At 48.4% G+C, this 18,730-nt stretch overlaps 1 protein-coding gene and 1 long non-coding RNA gene across 4 annotated transcripts in view; one reads left to right on the plus strand and one right to left on the minus strand.

Annotated features, from left to right (window-relative positions):
• cdhr5b (cadherin-related family member 5b) overlaps positions 1-18,730 on the plus strand; it is a 69,928-nt gene that overhangs the window by 38,969 nt on the left and 12,229 nt on the right. For 2 of the 3 annotated variants that reach the window (XM_078549332.1, XM_078549333.1), the window contains exons 13-15: positions 964-1,083; positions 1,934-2,113; positions 11,821-12,096. In XM_078549332.1, coding sequence (XP_078405458.1) covers positions 964-1,083; positions 1,934-2,113; positions 11,821-12,096 — 576 coding nt within the window. The remainder of the gene's footprint in view (positions 1-963; positions 1,084-1,933; positions 2,114-11,820; positions 12,097-18,730) is intronic. The other variant, XM_078549334.1, reaches the window with a different exon arrangement.
• LOC144684925 (uncharacterized) overlaps positions 1-18,730 on the minus strand; it is a 28,764-nt gene that overhangs the window by 3,282 nt on the left and 6,752 nt on the right. The window lies entirely within an intron of this gene.

The raw sequence follows: 18,730 nt of genomic DNA on the forward strand, positions 1-18,730 counted from the left end.
ACTCAGCAGGTCTGGCAGCACCTGTGGAGAGACAAACAGAGTTAACATTTTGAGTCCATATGACTCTTCTTTGGAACTCCAGTTCCAAAAGAGAGGCTCATGGTGAAGCTGCAGATGCTGGTAGCTCACGGCTGTCGGTGGTATGTGACAGAGGGAGAGCAAGAAGGTATAGAATAGAAGATACATTGATTAAAGGGGGAAGCGTACAAACACAGTGAGGCTGTAATTTAAAGTGTAGCCTGGGCCTCGTGCTCCAGCTGAGTACAGGTCCCTGTCAGGAGCATAAACTCATAAATTCATCCCTCAGTAGGTCTAGTCACACCCTATGTCAGCCCCACAGTTCCCCTGTGTCTGACAGTGACCTCCAGCATTGAAGCCCTGGTCAGAGATTGCGGGTCAGCAGGTGGAGTTGGCAAGAGAGCATGCATGGGGCAGGGGGCCGGAAGTATCAGTTTGGTCAGCACCCCAGTGCACGTGGAATCTTGTGCACCCATCCAACCAGTGCTGGGAGTTGGGCTGGGATTGTTTCCCAGCATTCCCCTGCTCTGATCTACCTCTAAAACAGTGCTTCTGGGTGGGAGTGGGATGGGGGAGGTCTATGCCAGGCTTGAGTCTTATCACTGGGACACATATGGAGCCTTTTACAGCCCGGTATGCCTCTCATTACTGAGCACATCAACATTACCTGGATCCCTTTTCTGGGACCAGGACAAAGAGCGCCAAGATTAAATGGTCCCCTCATTATGCATTTCATGTGGAATGGAATAAAAGTTTTGCCCTTTCAAAGGCTGTTCAGAAATTCTGGGAAATGGCAGTTCCAAAATAATCATTCTGTGCTGTTCCTGTGGATGTTCCTCCTTGGCAGAGTTACATAGAGGGACAGTCAGGCTCCCTCATGGCTGTTATAAATTGCTTACTATTATCCGTACTTTAACTGTCACAACTAATTAATTTTTAATCCAGCACCAATTGCTATGACAACAACAGCTCAAGGAACTGGACCAACAAAACCATTGACTAACCCTGCAGGGACAGGGTCAACCACCATTGAGGTGAAGACTTCAACAAAGGCCCAGCCAACAGGTACACAAAGTAGCACCAGCCACTCACTTGGGCATCAACAAAGGCAGAATGTCCTTGTTGTAAAAAAATATCAGTTCACCTTTTGCCAGTGATTTCATTATCTCTGTAATCTCCTTCAGCACAACCACCCCCTGGTATTTCTGCACTCCTCCAATTCTGGCCTCTTGCCCATCCCTGATTTTAATCACTCCAGCATTGGCCTGGGGCCTCCACCCCGAAACCTCTCCACCTCTCTATTTTCCTCTCTCCTCCTTGAAGACACCCTTTAAAACTTACCTCTTTGGCAAAGTTTTCCTGTCCTATCATCTCCTTATGTGGCTCAGTGTCAATTGTAGTTTATTCTCCAGTGAGATGTTATACTACGTTAGACGTGCTGAATATATGCAAGTCGTTGTTGCTATTTTGAGATTGACCTGAAGATTTTGTGCAATTTTGAGTTTTTGATTTTATGCAATATTTCGACATTTACTGTGTTCTGGGCTATTGTAGCATGGCAAACACCTACTTCGAAACAGAGAGAGGTCGTTAGCAGAGTCCTGAGTGGAAACCCATCCTTTAAATGGCTATACATTAATTGATTACTGAACCGTTTAAATGCCTCGCATCCTTTAAAAAGTACCTGGATGAGCACTTGGCACATCATAACATTCAAGGATATGGGCCAAGTGCTGGTAAATGGGATTAGGTAGGTAGGTCAGGTGTTTCTCATATGTCGGTGCAGACTCGATGGGCCGAAGGGCCTCTTTTGCACTGTGTGAGTCTGTGATTCTGTGAATGGTCTGATCATTTAACATTGTGTTCAAATACTTTTCTTTTCCTGACCGTTTAAATGAGCTAATTTTTAACCCAGTGCCAACAACTGTGACAACAACAACAACAACCCATGGAAGTGGAACACCAAAGCCACTGACTAAACTTCCCTGGACTGGGCCAACCACCACTAGTGCATCCACTCCTTCAAAGGCCCCTCCTGGACCCTCAGGATCCACAACAGCAAAGCCCCCCATAACCGGGACTGGGCATATCACAGGTAGGATGATGGGGCCTAGCATTGCAAGCATCCAACCAATTCTCCAATAGTCACAGCAAAAGCATCCACCAAACCTTGTGTTACTGGATTGATAACTACAACAAACCCTGGGGGTTGTTATTCCGGCAGAAGCCATGCCCTCCTCTGTGGTGCTGCGTAGAGCAGGAATTGCCAACTTCTGATTGGCTGGCAGCTCTTGGCAGGTGGGAAGTCGTCTTCTGGGGGCCCTCAGTCTGGAAGAAGGCCCGCTGCTGTCCACTTAACTGCCTGCTGGGCAGGAGGAATAGCAGACCTTCCTCCTCAGAGTCAGTGTGAGTGTCTTGCCACTTTTTCAAACAGCAAGCAAGGCACCACCAAATTTCATATCCCACATCTCTGCCCACTCCACTAACCTATCTATCTTTGAAGTTTAACATCCACCTCACAGTTTACAATATTTCCAAGTTTCATGATACATATTTTGTAGCTAAAACACTTGAGATGATAATTTGTTAATTTTGAATGCAATATCAATAGACTTTGTTATCCAAAGATATTAAGCGATATGGGCCAAACTGGGTGTACATGGAGTTGGGTCACAAATCAACCATGAACTCACTGAATGGCAGAAGCAGAACAGGTTCAAAGGCCTTCTCTTATTTTAATGTTGCTATGATGGTAATGTTTAGAGTATGGAAAGCTTTGCAACAAGGTGGTGGTTGAGGAAAAGACTGCATCTTTGAAGGGAAAGTTGAATAGACATTTGAAATAACGAAAGGAGGAAAGTGGACAGTGGGATTAGTTTGCGATTTGTACAGGGCTATGGAGTGAAGGTGGGGCATTGGGGTTAATTTGGAATTGATACAGGGCTATGGAGTGACGGTGGGGTAGTGGGATTAGTTTGGAATTGCTCCAGCAATGTGTTGGCATGCACATGATGGACTGAATGGCCTGCCCTTTGCTCCACTCTTTTATGATTCAATGGAGAGAGAGGGGTCCAGGGTAGAGTGGGTGAGGAAGATCTGGAATTATGATGCCGATCCTGGAGGTAAAAATGTGCGTGAACTCTTTGTGCTTGGAGTTTGAAGTGAGTGTAGAGTGGTTGGTGACGGGGAAGTGGGTTTACGGAGATAACTGGTTGTGGAAGAATTGAGGCAAGATTTGAGCCAATTCACAGGATGTTCCTGGAGTAGGTGGATTTGGCTGTGGAGAGTGATGCATGGTGATGCTTGATGTGGCCAGACACCCCAATTAATGCCTCACTAGCTTTGTGCCAATTACCTCGAGTCTGCCCCCACCATTCCTTCTCGGGGCAGCTAAACGGACAACAATCTCGACCTTGCCCCTTGCCAGCATTGCCAACCTCCTGAGATAATAGACACAGCAAAAGCAGCACACTTCCTAATCCTGAAGTCTAGTCCCACAGCTCCAGTTGAAGGGCTAACACTGGCAGAATGGACCAAATGTGTTGTTGATGATTAGCAACGTCACCAAATTACTAACAGTAAACAGCCTGACAGATAACAGTAAACATTCTCCTGGATACTTGTACCTGATTCTATGGTTACAGCATGCAATCATTCTATAGGATTGCTCATTACGTTTACAAGTGCTATTATCGACAAGCCTTGCTGGTGAGAGTTTTGAGTAAATTGCGGACACATTGGGAACGCCTGTGTGATAAACCTATCTGATCTGGTAACTGTTAGGTATCAGATCCTATCTGACCTTCTGCCCATTGCTGAGACCGAAGTCCATGCAACACTTTCTCACAGTTGAATCTGTCATTAAAGAAAGATTCCCATTGCGCTTTTCTCAACCTCAGGGCTTCACAAAGCACTTTACACCACCTGAGACAGCAAAAGATGCCTCAGATTCATTTCTAATCTAAAAGGCAGCATTTCCAAGAATGCAGAACACCCTCAGTACTGACCCTCTGACAGTGCAACACTCCCTCAGTACTGACCATCTGACAGTGCAGCACTCCACTTGTAATGACCCTCCGATAGTGCAGTTTCTTCCTTAGTACTGACTGTTTAACAGTACAGTACTCCTTCAGTATTGCACCAAAAGTGTAAACCTGGATTTTTTTGCTCAAGTGGAGCTCTGGAATGGGTTTTGAATCCTGGCTCAGGGGCAAAAGTGACACCCACTGTGTCACAACTGATAATCACAATGGTGTAAAATGATGCCATGGGAATGTCATCACTTCCAAGTTTCCCTGCCAATCACTCACCATCCTGTCTTGGAAATATATCCGCCATTCCTTCACTGTCACTGGGTTAAAATCCTGGAACTCTCTCCCTAACAGCACTGTGGGTGTACCTACATCATGCAACGGTCTGCAACGGTTCAGGAGGGCAGCTCACCACCACCTTCTCAAGGGCAATCAGAGATGGGCAATAAATGCTGGCATTACCAGTGACTTCCATAACCTGAGGATAATTTTTTAAAATCTACCCACTTTTTCCCCCCTATATATCTGACAATATCTTCTCCTCTCTGAATCTTGGCAAGTATCCATTTGAAAGGACTGTATAGTGTTCTTGTCCTCAGCGATATCCAACTCATGATGGGACAGGGCACTTCATTCTCATGTCTTATTCTTCCTCATATTTCATCCAATATTCACCAGCTTCTACTTGGAAATTTGAATCTTTATTAGTAACCCTCCTGTACCCCACAGAGGCTTTACGCTTTCTTGTATCTGGGATTACTGAGCAATCTCTGCACCGGGTGTACTTTGAACACAGATCAGCTGAACCTTGTTAAGAGAAAGATCTACTGCTTTGTTTGAAGTATTTCTTTGTTGGCTGCTCCTAAAGCTTTGAGCAGCTTGTGTGAAACTGAAGTAGCAATGCCTATTGGACAATAACCTTGATGTAAACCTTCTGATAAGCTGCCAAGGGTCAAAGCTTACTGAAGTGTTTCAGCTGTAAAAGTCACACCCTTGTTTTATATTAACTGCAGATAGTTCAACTAACTAGAGGCATCTTACATTTTCAGGAAGAATTTACTCCCAGAGATATGGAGGAGATTTGGTTGAAAGGTTAGAAAAGGCTAATTTTACTTCGGGTTTTAAATATGCTGCCCGCTTTTTCACTGAGTCTAAGTCATTGTTTACAAGCTTTCTTGCTGGTGATACCAGTTTTATCAATCCCACCGTCAAAGGAAAGTAAAGATGGTTCAGAGTGAATTGGGTCCTTATCCTGAGTGACCCCGTAACCTGAGTTTCAAGGTTGTTGTTAACACTGGTGACGAGGCCACAGGTCAGCATCTGGGTTCCAGTCCCACTTCCCAATTTCTTTTTAAACCCACCTGCGTCACAAATAATTTTGGAAAGCAGATGTTTGACCAGTTGTCCAGGAAGTAAGGGGAATAATCTGGGACATGAAAAGAGGAAATTAAAGATAAAATTAAAGCTGATCTCTGAGCCTGAAGTGAATTTTGATTTTGCCACGAATGTACCAATCGCACTGGGGATTGTGCAAGCTGCCAATCAAGTTCCATAACAGCCCAGAGGTTCAAAAATAGTTTCCCTCCACCAGGATCAAGCAGCTAACAGGTTAATGTTTGCCAAGATCCCACCTTGTCCCCCGCCCTGCTCCTCCCCCCACCCCAGCACTGACCCACACTCCCAGCCCTGCCATGCCCCACCCCGTGGACTGGGGATTTTATTTCCATTAATTCAAGGGGTATGGGCTTCACTGGCTGGACCAGCATTTATTGCCCATCCCTAATTGCCCTTGAGAAGGTGGTGGTGAGCTGTCTACTTGAACCGCTGCAGTCTATGTGGTGTAGGTACACCCACAGTGCTGTTAGGGAGGGAGTTTCAGGATTTTGACCCAGCGACAGTGAAGGAACGGCGATATATTTCCAAGTCAGGATGGTGAGTGACTTGGAGGGGAACTTCCAGGTGGTGGTGTTCCCATCTATCTGCTGCCCTTGTCCTTCTAGATGGTAGCTGTCGTGGGTTTGGAAGGTGCTGTCTAAGGAGTCTTGGTGAGTTTCTGCAGTGAATCTTGTGGATGGTACTGGGCAGAACTTTACCCTTGGCATGCGAGCGTGTGCCCGACACACCTGTATGTGAAATAAAGCACGTTGACGTCAGACGAGCGTCCCAACGTCAACGTACACTCTCGCAATATTTCACTAGGCGGACGCACAATGAAGACAGAGGCGAGCCTGCCTTTAATTAAATGGCCAGTTAAGGCCCTTGTGAGACTAATTGACTCCCAAGTTTACATAGCCCATGTGATTTTCAGGCCATTACAAGGGCAAAACCGCATCCACGGGCGGGATAAGAGGGGTCAGTGGCCTTGTCAAAGCAATTAGTGCGGAGTGCAGGATATCACTTGCTGCTTGTTGCAACTGTGAACAGGACAGCTTCATTGCGCTTCAGAGCTGCATTCAGAGATTTCAGAGGCTTCAGTTCAGGACTCAGTGTTGTTTTCCAGGCCCCTGGAGGATTCACACCGCGTGAGGCATTCCAGGTATCAGACAGCCTTCCCTTACCCTGGTAATAGGGATTGTGCTCTCTGCTGGAGGCACCTCCTCTGAGGAGGACGAGAGGGCCAGAAGGGGGAGGAGGCCAGGTGTCTCTATTCAGCTTCCAGGGGAGCGACCTGTGGGAGGAGAGGTGCAGGCACAAGGAGTGCAGGGCCAACAGGTAGTCCAAGATGGAAGGGGCTGCAGAAGACACCACTATGCGGCTGCCAGGGTTTACAGGCGATGATTCAGCTTTCTCAGTATGTCTGAGGTGCAACGCTGACAGAGGCTCCATCTCCCACAGGAGACAGTGACCTCCATCTGTCAGAGGATCGGCCCTGAGATCAGCTCCAACTGTGTGGGTGGACACCTCATGCCTGTGGCTCTGAAGGTCATGGTGGCCCTCAACTTCTATACCTCCGGCTCTTTCCAGGGCTCATTGGGGGATCTGTGTGGAGTCTCCCAATCAGCTGTCCACAAATGCTCTGTTCAAGCGTGCATTGACTTTCATTCATTACCATACGGATGAGGCCAGCCAGGCTGAGTGAGCCAGAGGCTTCGCAGCGATTGCTGAGTTCCCCCATGTCCAGGGTGCTGTCAACTGCACACATGTGGCCATCAAGGTGCCAGCGGGTGAGCTGGGAGCCTTCATCAACAGGAAGGGATTCCACTCCATGAACATGCAGATAGTGTGTGACCACTGGATGCAGATTCTGCAAGTCTGTGCAAGGTACCCAGGCAGTTCCCATGACGCTTACATCCTGAGACACTCCCAGGTGCCGAGGCTCTTCAGTGCCCCAGCCTGGATGGATGGATGGCTACTGGGTGACAAGGGCTACCCCCTCAGAAGGTGGCTCATGACGCCTCTCCGCCACCCAAGAACAGAGGCCGAGCAGCGGTACAACAGGAGCCACGCCTCCACAAGGGCTGTGGTAGACAGAACCATTCGGTCTTCTCAAGATGAACTTCTGATGCCTGGTCCATTCAGGGGCGCACTGCAATACCCACCAGATCGGGCATCACTAATAGTGGTTGCATGCTGTGCTGTCCACAATCTGGCACTGGAAAAGGTGGGTGGGGGATGCAGTGGAGGAAGAAGATCTTGATGCAGCTGCACAAGCAACAGACAATGAGTCCAGTAGTGGGTCTGAGGACGAGCATGGTGAGGAGAACGCTGAGGCTAACCTCCACGGAGGCAGGGACACCCGGGAAGCTTTGATCCTACGCTCCTCCAGCTAGCCTGCCAAATAAGAACCACTGCCACATGCCAGGGCTGCAGCAGGCTCCATACTCGATCCCTGACAGGACCAGTTCCTTGGTCAACAACATACACTATGTGCCTTTGCAATAAAGTTTCAGGAGACATTCGTCATAACATCATGGCCTACCCTGCACCTACAGAACAAATGAAGCATCCAGAGACCAGTTGCAAAAAAAATCTTTTATTTCTGAGTGACAAACATAGCAGAAAATAATATTCACCGGTGTTTTACATCACACCATTAAAAAAACCCAGAAAAATGGGGCAAACAAATATCACCCGTGATCAGGCCGTGTTGTGCTTAAGGTGCTTTAAGCTTTCACTTGCGAGTGCTCCGTCTAGGTACTCCCCCCTCGCTGGCACCGGCATTGGAGACAGCCTGCTCACTCTGCTGTCCTGTTGGCCTTGATGACCTTGGCGGGCGTCCTCTGGCCTGTGGAGTCTGTGCTGGCCCCGCCTGGGAGGGAGTGGCCAGTGCCACGGTTGGCATCTCCCCAGTCGCTGCAGCCTCATCAGATGCCACGGTCACTGGCAGAGGGGCAGAGGAGCTACTGGCATCATCCGGAGCGCCCTGAGAGGAGCCCGCAGAGACGACAGGCAGCTCGTGTGCCAACATCAGGTCGCTCTGGACGCCCCTGCTCATTGATGGACGGGCACCTAGCTGGGATACTGGGTGTCCAATCCATCTCCCACACTGGCACTGACCAGCTGAGGTCATTGCCGCTGTGAGGGCTTGCAGCTCCGAGCGCATCCCCAGGAACCCCTGATTGAGTCTCTGGAGGAGCCTCTCCATGAGAGTCACCACTCTCTCCATGGAGGAGGCATTGTGCAGCAGTCAACGCAGTGCTTAGGCTCCACATGGACTCCTCCATCACGGAGGTTATGGCACGCATTCCCTCGTGTATCTCCACCAGATCCTCCCACACACTCTGCTGGACATCCAGCAGCTGCTGCCTCAGGGACAACTCCAGAGGCCCTTCATCAGCCACAGACTGAGCATGTTCCTGGTCCCAGCAGTCCTCCGACTGCCGACACCCTGGGCACTCTCTGCCTCCGCTTGCACCTCGGTCGAGTGTGAAATGCCCTCACCAATGTGCACCGAGATACTAGATGCCAATCTTATCCCCACTGAGGTGCTGGTATCATGCTGGTGCCTGCTTGACAGAGAGGATGTGACGCGGGTGCGTGCTCAGCATTGTGGTCCTCAGGGGTCAGGGGTGGGCCTTCAAGATCCTCACAACGAGGGGCTGCTGGTGAACCTAAAATGGGGAAGAAGGACATGTCATTAGATTAAGTCATTAGACTGTCACTGTTCATGCCTGGCACCTGGTGAGACAGAGATCTGCATCTTGGTGCCCTCGTCTTTCCATTATCAATGGGCTTTTCAGGTTCGATGCTCACATCGAAATGCGGACTACACTACAATGGTTGCAAAAAGCCACAATCTCACCTCAGTGCACTGCACTCTTACCTCCCTCTGGCATCCCAACCTCACTGCGGCTGCTTGACCGAGGTGCATGGCGCCTCTCCAGCTCCAGGGCCTCCTGCTCGTATCACTTGAGGATGAGGAGGTGTGAGGGTCCCCCTCCAGTCCGCGACCTCTCTGTATTGTTATGGGATGTTTTCTCCTGAAAGGGCAGAGGAGCATTGATGAGTCCACTCTCTACCTCCAGCGCCATTGCTGCCTGGCCAACCCCACCTGAGGAGCACCTTGCATGGCTCAGCCGATTCCTGACCCTGGGGCCACATGACACTCAGTCCAAGCAGCCAGGGCTCACTCCCCTGGCCAGATCCTGCCTCATTGACGTTTCCACTCACAGATACCAACACTTGCATTTCTACAGCTGTTTTAACAAAATAAGCCATCCCATGGACTATAATCAGCCAAATATTTACCCCAAGTCAAAGAAGGAGCAATTCAAACAAGCGATTAAAAGTCTGGTGAAGGAGGTACTGTTTATGGTATTACACTACAGCCACTGTCCACTGACGGTGGAGGGACAGGATGATTAGGGTGGTGGGTGGGTTCTGATCAAATGAGCTGCCTCTGAGGTCCACGGAGGGGGAGATGGGCAGCTCTTACCTGCTCTGCAAAGTGACCCATGCCAACACGGTACTCACCCTTCCCGATCGCAGCAGATCGTTAAAGAGCTTCCGGCACTGGACCCAAGTGCGTCTCACCATGTTGTGGCTGCTGACCCCGGATGCCACCACCTCCTCCTAGGCCTTTTCGGTGAGGTCGGAGCGCCTCCTCCTCCCACCCCTGGGGGCAAGTGTTTCCATCCTCGCTGCCACCTCCTCCAGGAGGGCACTGAGGCACTCGTCCGATAAACGCGGGGCCGAATACCCCGTCGACCTGCCCTCCCTCCTGCCGTGTCCACCCGCTGCGGCACCCATGCACACACCTCCCGCGTCCGTCAGCGGCAGCCTTCCAGGGGCTGCCGAGGCTGCATTTGAATCGGCCGCCGGGTCGCCACTGGATCCGGAGGACATCATGGCCCCGCCTGCCCCTTCGCGCTCGCTGAAAGGCCACATCTCACGCTGGGCAGGCCTTAATTGGCCCGCTGAATATAATCGTGGTGCGCTGCCAATCACGGGCAGTGGTCAGCTTCCCGACTGTCCCCGCCCACCCCCGCCGAGCCAGCATGCCAAGGGTAAAATTCTGCCCACTGCTGCCTATGCGTCGGTGGTGGAGGGAGTGAATGTTTGTGGTTGAGTTGCCAATCAAGCGGGCTGCTTTATCCTGGATGGTGTCAAACTTGTTGAGTGCTGTCGGAGCTGCACTCATCCAGGCAAAGGGAGAGTATTCCATCACACTCCTGACTTGGGCCTTGTAGATGGTGGACAGGCTTTAGGGAGTCAGGAGGTGAGTTACTCATCACAGGATTCCTAGCCTCGGACCTGCTCTTGTATCCACAGTTTTTATATGGCTAGTCCAGTTTAGCTTCTGGTCAATGGTAACCCCCAGGATGTTGATAGTGGGGGATTCAGTGATGATAGTGCCATTGAATGTCAGGGGATGATGGTTAGATCCTCTCCTGTTGGAGATGGTCATTGCCTGGCGCTTGCCTGGTGTGAATGTTACTTGCCACTTGTCAGCCCAAGCCAGGATATTGTCCAGACCTTGCTGCATTTGGACATGTATCTGAGGAGTCGTGAATGGTGCTGAACATTGTGCAATCATCAGCGAACATCCCCACTTTTGACCTTATGATGGAAGGAAGGATTATCAGTTTCCTCAAGTATCCTTATGGTTCCTGTTTAACCCTTTGTTACTTGGTCTCTCATATTCTGTAAATTAGCCAATAGAAGCATAGCAGCCTCACTGGAGAAGTTGCTTCCCTCCTGAACAATGCTTATCAGCTTTAAAATGGAAAACAGTCATTAATGATGTCCTAAATGGAACAGCAACTCGTAATGATTTGTACATTAATTGATTACTGAATGTTAAGTTTACTTTACTATCTATTCAGTCATTCTCTCAGCAATTAAGTGAGGGACCTCAATTATGTGGAGAGACTGCAGAAGCTGGGTTTGTTCATGTTAGGGCAGGAGAGTTAAGAGTTGATTTGAGCAGTGTTCAAGATCATGAAGGATTTTGATTGAATAAAGAAGCAGAAACTGTTTCCACTGGCAGGGGGGTTGGTTACCAAAGGAAACAGATATGAAGCAATTGACATGAGAAAGATCTAGCGCAGAGATGAGAATTTTTATTTTACACGGTGAATTGTTGTGATCTGGAATGCATTGCCTAGAAAAGGTGGAAGAAGCAGACTCAATAGTAACTATCAAAAGGGAATTGGGTAAACACTTCAAAAGGAAAAATTTACAGGCCTGTGGGGAAGGCCTGGGGAGTGGAATTAATTATATCGCTCTTTCAAAGAGCTAGCCAGGCATAATGGGCTGAATGGCCTCCTTCTATGAGATTCTATGATTCTGTGATTTCCTGGTTGCTAAAATGAACTAATTTTTAACCCAGCACCGACAACTGTGAATGCAACAACAACCCATGGAACAGGAACACCAAAACCACCAATTAAACCTCCCGGGACTGGGCCAACCACCATTAGGGCATCGACTCCATCAAAGGCCCCTCCTGGGCCTCCAGGATCCACAACAGTAAGGCCCCCCGGACCCGGGCCTACAACCAACAAACCTCACGCCACTGGATCAATAACTACAAATAATCCGCAGCCTCCAGGGCCAATAACCCCATCCAGAAATCCACCCGACGGATCAGGAACTGGGCCAACAAGTAAGCCAGCTCATCTCTCACCATGTTGACTCCCACCTCATCACCGGCACTTATTGATCACCCCTGATCACACTGAAAAACCTGTGCATTGATTTTAATTCTTGTCTACTCTCTCATCTTACTGTTCCCTACTCTCACTTCTTTGGTGCAGAAGAAATTTACCAAAATGGTACCAGGGATGAGGGATTTTAGCTACAATGTTAGATTGGAGAAGCTGCGATTGTTCTCCTTGGAGCAAAGGAGATTGAGGGAAGATTTGATAGAGATGTACAAGATTGTGACAGTTAGAAAAGGTGGACCAAAAAAGACATTTCCCATTAACTAGTGACACAAGGACTAGGGGGGCACAGATTTAAGGCCTTTGGGAAAGTGACACAGTGTGAGTATGAGCAGGAATGCTTTTACGCAGCAAGTGGTAAGGCCCTGGACCTAGCTGCCTACAAGGATGGTGGAAGCAGAGATGATGAATGATTTCAAAAGGAAATTGGATGAGCACTTGAGGGTGATGGAGATAGAGCAGTGGGTGGGGATGGAACTGGCTGGATAGCTTTACAGAAAGCCAGCATGAGGTTGATGGGCCAAATGTCCTCCATTCTGTGCCATATTGACTCTAGGACTCTATGATAGAAGTTTTTTAACCAAAGGTAATAAGAGATACGGGGCAAAGGCGGGGATATTAGGTCACAGAGCAACTATGATCTGATTGAATGGAAGAACAGGTTCGAGGAGCTAAATGACCCATTCCTTCTATATTCTCTTCATTTCCTTATTAATCAGCATTGTGTTTTCCCACTGAGCTTTGATAACCTTAATGCTTGCACGTTTCTATTCTATTTTAATCTTTACATTCTATGGGTGCATGTCTGGTTTACAATAGAAATTAACGTCAATTCTGACGTTACTGTTGCTGAGTGTCTCATTCCGATTTTATGTAACACTAAGAATGACTGAGAAAGAGGTTCTATATTTGCCCCACCATCCAGGACAAGGCAGCCCATTTGATCAGACCCCACCAACCACCCTAATCATCCTGTCCCTCCACCATCCGTGGACAGTGGCTGTAGTGTGTACCATAAACAGTACCTCCTTCACCAGACTTTTAATCCCTTGTTTGAATAACTCCTTCTTTGATTTGGGGTAAATATTTGGCTGATTATAGTCCACGGGATGTCTTATTTTGTTAAAGGTGTTGTAGAAATGCAAGTGTTGGTATTTTCCCATGGCCCTGTCCTTACCACTGTTCCCTGATTCCAAGTTCTCAGTCATGTGGGATTAATTGGAGAGCTCTCCCAAAGAGACAGCACTGCACAATGGGCCAAATGGCCTCTTACTGTATGATAAAAACAAAAAGCTAAAAGCTACTGCGGATGCTGGAAATCCAAAACAAAAACAGAATTACCTGGAAAAACTCAGCAGGTCTGGCAGCATCGGCGGAGAAGAAATCAGTTAACGTTTCGAGCCTTCATGGCTTCAATTTAATTGACTGCCACCTCTCTTCAAGAAATGCCCTCTTTGAAGAAGTACGCTTCTGTCCTCCGACAGGATTTCCGACTGTCTCTACTGCCCTGCTCACCTTCATTGCTTTCCATTTCTCTCCTGGTGTTTGACAAGGTGTTTACTAAAACCCGCTTTCACAGCCATATCTCCTTTCTCAGTGACTGTCTCCGTCTCCGACTCACCCCACGTGGATTTCAACTGAAATTCCATCCCTCTTCTTTCGAACCCACCCAGGATTACAGGTATCTCCGGGACATACAACGTTTCTCGGACTGCTGTTCCCGTCGCATTCTGAGATCCACACTCAGTGCCATGCGCCGCCATATGAACACACTCGACCTCTCCCTCCAGCAGCACCGCCGCACCCTTTTTCAAAGCTGCGCGTGCCCCCAGTTTCATTTTATTCTTCGCCTCATCCGTCGCCTCAACAAGAAACTTTTTCTCTTTCTCTCAAGTGCTAAGGAACGCAAGCTCCAACAACTCATCGACACCAACACCCATTTGGGACCCTCCACCCCTGCTTGTCCCTCCGTCCTCACCCCATCTTCCAATCCCAGCCCCAGCCGCGTATTCACTATACCCCCTGACCTTCCCCTCTCCGATGCTGAACGTTCAGTGCTCAGCAAAGGACTTAGTTTCATACCCTTATGCCCTCATCTCAATGAATTTCGGGCTCGGCATGATGCTGAACTCTTCTTCCGCCGTCTTCGTCTCCGTGCTCACTTCTTTGGGCAGGAGTCCTCTCCCCGTTCAACGGATCCTTTTACCCACCTCCAATATTCTCCCTCCACTTGGACCCCTCCCTCTGGATTCTTACCTTCTCTTGATCTTTTCATTGAGAACTGTCGGCGTGACATTAGCCGTCTCAATTTCTCTGCTCCTCTCACCCATTCTAATCTGTCTCTCTCTGAACTCACTGCACTCCGTTCTCTCAGGTCCAACCCCAACATTGTCATCAGACCCGCTGACAAGGGTGGTACTGTTGTTGTCTGGCGCATTGACCTCTACCTCGCGGAGGCTGAGCGTCAACTCGCAGACATTTCCTCCTACCTCTCCCTGGACCATGACCCCACCACAGAACATCAAGCCATTGTTTCCAGGACTGTCACTGACCTCATCTCCTCTGGAGATCTTCCTCCCACAGCTTCCAACTTGATAGTCGCCCAACCTCGGACGGCCCGCTTCTACCTCCTACCCAAAATCCACAAACAGAACTGTCCTGGCAGACCGATCGTGTCAGCCTGTTCCTGCCCCACGGAACTCATTTCTCGTTATCTTGACTCCCTTCTCTCTCCCCTTGTCCAGTCCCTTCCCACCTACATCCGTGATTCCTCTGACACCTTACGTCACATCAACAATTTCCAGTTCCCTGGCCCCAACCGCTTCCTCTTCACCATGGATGTCCAATCCCTCTACACCTCCATCCCCCACCAGGATGGTCTGAGGGCCCTTAGCTTCTTCCTTGAACAGAGGCCCCAACAATCCCCATCCACCACTACTCTCCTCCGTCTGGCTGAACTTGTTCTCACACTGAACAATTTCTCCTTTAACTCCTCTCACTTCCTCCAAATAAAAGGTGTGGCTATGGGTACCCGCATGGGCCCCAGCTATGCCTGTCTCTTTATGGGGTATGTGGAACATTCCTTGTTCCAGTCCTACTCCGGCCCCCTCCCACAACTCTTTCTCCGGTACATCGATGATTACTTCGGTGCTGCTTCATGCTCTCGTCGAGACCTGGAAAAACTTATTAATTTTGCTTCCAATCTCCACCCCTCCATCATTTTCACATGGTCCATCTTTGACACTTCTCTTCCCTTCCTTGACCTCTCTGTCTCAATTTCTGATGATAGACTGTCCACCAATATCCATTACAAGTCTACCGACTCCCACAGCTACCTCGACTACAGCTCCTCACACCCCGCTTCTTGTAAAGACTCCATCCCATTCTCTCAGTTCCTTCGCCTCCGTCGCATCTGTTCTGATGACGCTACCTTCAAAAACAGCTCCTCTGACATGTCCTCCTTCTTCCTTAACCGAGGTTTTCCATCCACGGTCGTTGACAGGGCCCTCAACCGTGTCCGGCCCATATCCCGCGCATCCTCCCTCATGCCTTCTCCTCCTTCCCAGAAACATGATAGGGTCCCCCTTGTCCTCACTTATCACCCCACCAGCCTCCGCATTCAAAGGATCATCCTCCGCCATTTCCGCCAACTCCAGCATGATGCCACTACCAAACACATCTTCCCTTCACCCCCCCTGACGGCATTCCGTAGGGATCGTTCCCTCCGGGACACCCTGGTCCACTCCTCCATCACCCCCTACTCCTCAACCCCCACTTATGGCACCTCCCCATGCCCACGCAGAAGATGCAACACCTGCCCCTTCACTTCCTCTCTCCTCACCGTCCAAGGGCCCAAACACTCCTTTCAAGTGAAGCAGCATTTCACTTGCATTTCCCCTAACTTAGTCTACTGCATTCGTTGCTCCCAATGCGGTCTCCTCTACATTGGAGAGACCAAACGCAAACTGGGCGACCGTTTTGCGGAACACCTGCGGTCTGTCCGCAAGAAAGACCCAAACCTGCCTGTCGCTTGCCATTTTAACACTCCACCCTGTTCTCTTGCCCACATGTCTGTCCTTGGCTTGCTGTATTGTTCCAGTGAAGCCCAACGCAAACTGGAGGAACAGCACCTCATCTTCCGACTAGGCACTTTACAGCCTTCCGGGCTGAATATTGAATTCAACAACTTTAGATCTTAAACTCCCCCTCCCCCCATCCCCACCCCGTTTCTCCCCCCCCCCATCCCCCTTTTTTTTTCAATAATTTATATAGATTCCTCTTTCCCCACCTATTTCCATTATTTTTAAATCTAAAACTAAAACCTTGTTAGTCTTTCCACCCCACCCCCACTAGAGCTGTACTTTGAGTATCCTGTCTTCCATTCTTAATTAGCACTTTTTTTAGACAAATATCACCACCTTCAACACCTCTTTGATCCTTTTGTCTGTGACATCTTTTGATTATCTGCTCCTAACACTGCTTGCTTATCCCCACAATCACCACACCCTCAACTTCTCTCTCCCCCGCCCCCCCCCCCCCCACCTTAAACCAGTTTATATTTCTCCCTTCTCCTAACTATGCTTCAGTTCTGCCATGAAGGCTCGAAACGTTAACTGATTTCTTCTCCGCCGATGCTGCCAGACCTGCTGAGTTTTTTCCAGGTAATTCTGTTTTTGTCGTACTGTATGATGTGGTTGATGGAACAAATGGTTCTTTCTTCCCCTCATAACTTGCTGCAGAGGAAATTATTGGAGGCTGTAAGAAGTGACTCAAGAGTTCAGGACAAGGAGACTTCGGGAGGAGAGAGAGTCTGAGAGCTAAGATGGATCATAAAAGTGATGGGGGAAGGCCATTCAGCCCATCTTAAATCATAATTTTGAGGGATTCTGATCTCCCAGTTGCAGCATCCAATTGCTTCTTGAATGAATCGAGAATCCCTGCCTTTAGTTCTTGATCTGGGAGTTTAATACAGACATTGATCACTCTCTGTCTCTATATCAATTTAGTAATATCAGTCTTTAAATTACTTTTCACCAGTTGAACTTGTGCTACTCCCGTACATTAAAGTAAAATTACAGCTTAGCTTTTACTTTATCCCTAACAATCATATATCCCTCTGTAAGATCACCTCTCTGACTTCATCCCATTTTCCAATCTTTATAGCCCAAATCTCTCCAGTCTTTCCTCGATAGCTCAAACGTCTGACATTGAAAATCAGACACACAGCGTCTCTCTGCACTGTCTGCAGGAGTGGCAATCTCCCTTGTTTCATGGTGACCGGAAATGGAGCCAGAGCTGTGATCTGATCGGAGCCTTGGACAGTTTGATCATTATCCCTCCTGGAATTTGTTCCACCGTTCTGGCTGTACTTTAACCTCTGGATGGCACTGCTTGTTGCTTAGGAACTGTTTTTCAGAGTGAGATGAAACTGTGTGAGTTTAGTTTGGATTGTGAAGGTCCAATGTTTATGAGTCATATTTAGTCACTTAGAGACTATATTTAGTCATTGTTTGCTGTCATTTTGAGTTTCATTGCTCAGCATAAACAGGAAGTGCCAAAGTGCAGAAGGTGATTGTGATTGGCTGATCAGGAAACTAGCACACAACCTGACACTAAACCTCCAGAGTATCCTGTCTCTTTCTAACTTTGCTCTCCACTCCACCAGCCTTTTAGCAGCATTGTATAGATCACCTGGATGAATTGATTGTGAAACTATTGCCAGCCTCTCCAATCGCCTAGAAAGAATTGCACTTGATGTATCCACAAGTTCTTCTTGCTGATTGGACTGTCAGGGCTGGTATGACTGTCATTAAACTGCATTCTCACTTCTCTGGAATACCAGGAACAGTGCTGGTGCCCCTTTCTAACAAGACCACCAGGGGATGAGCTACCCATTCTGCCTCCCAGGAATCAATATCATTCCCCTCAAGGCTGCTAGCTACAGAGAGCATCCAAAATAATGGCTGAAAGCTTCTTTCAACATCTGTCCCCCAACTTGGATTAAAATCATATTTAGGAAGTGGTCAGTTTTTAGACAACATTCACACCTCTGGTATAAGGTATTATAAGACTTCTTCCCATGGTAAGTCATAGAAAGAATACAACTTGCATTCATACAGCACCTTTCACAATCTCAAGACATGTCAAGGTACTTTATAACCAACAAAGTGCTTGTGAAACAGTCACTGTTGTAATGTAGGAAACACAGGGCAACCAATTTACATACAGCAAGCTCCCATAAACAGCAAAGTTATAAACGACCAGATAAGCTGTCTTTAGCTGTTGGGTTGAGGGATAAATATTGTCCCAGGACACCTGGGAAAACTCTCCTGCTCTTCTTTGAATGGTGACAATGGGATCTTTCACATCCACCTAGGAGGGCAGAGAGGGCCTCAGTTTAATGTCTCATCTGAAAGATATTTGTGGTAACTTGCAGTGATATCAGATGATAAGACAGAGTTCTCTGATCTCATCCTCCCAGAATCCCAGCCTGTCAGACTCACATAAATGTGTTTAGTATCCAGGTCTCAGCTGGTCTGCCTGACAATATTCAACTAAATCCTCAAAGGAAGAAGA

This window comes from Cetorhinus maximus, chromosome 9 (assembly GCF_964194155.1).
Source record: "Cetorhinus maximus chromosome 9, sCetMax3.hap1.1, whole genome shotgun sequence".
Lineage (NCBI taxonomy): Eukaryota > Metazoa > Chordata > Chondrichthyes > Lamniformes > Cetorhinidae > Cetorhinus > Cetorhinus maximus.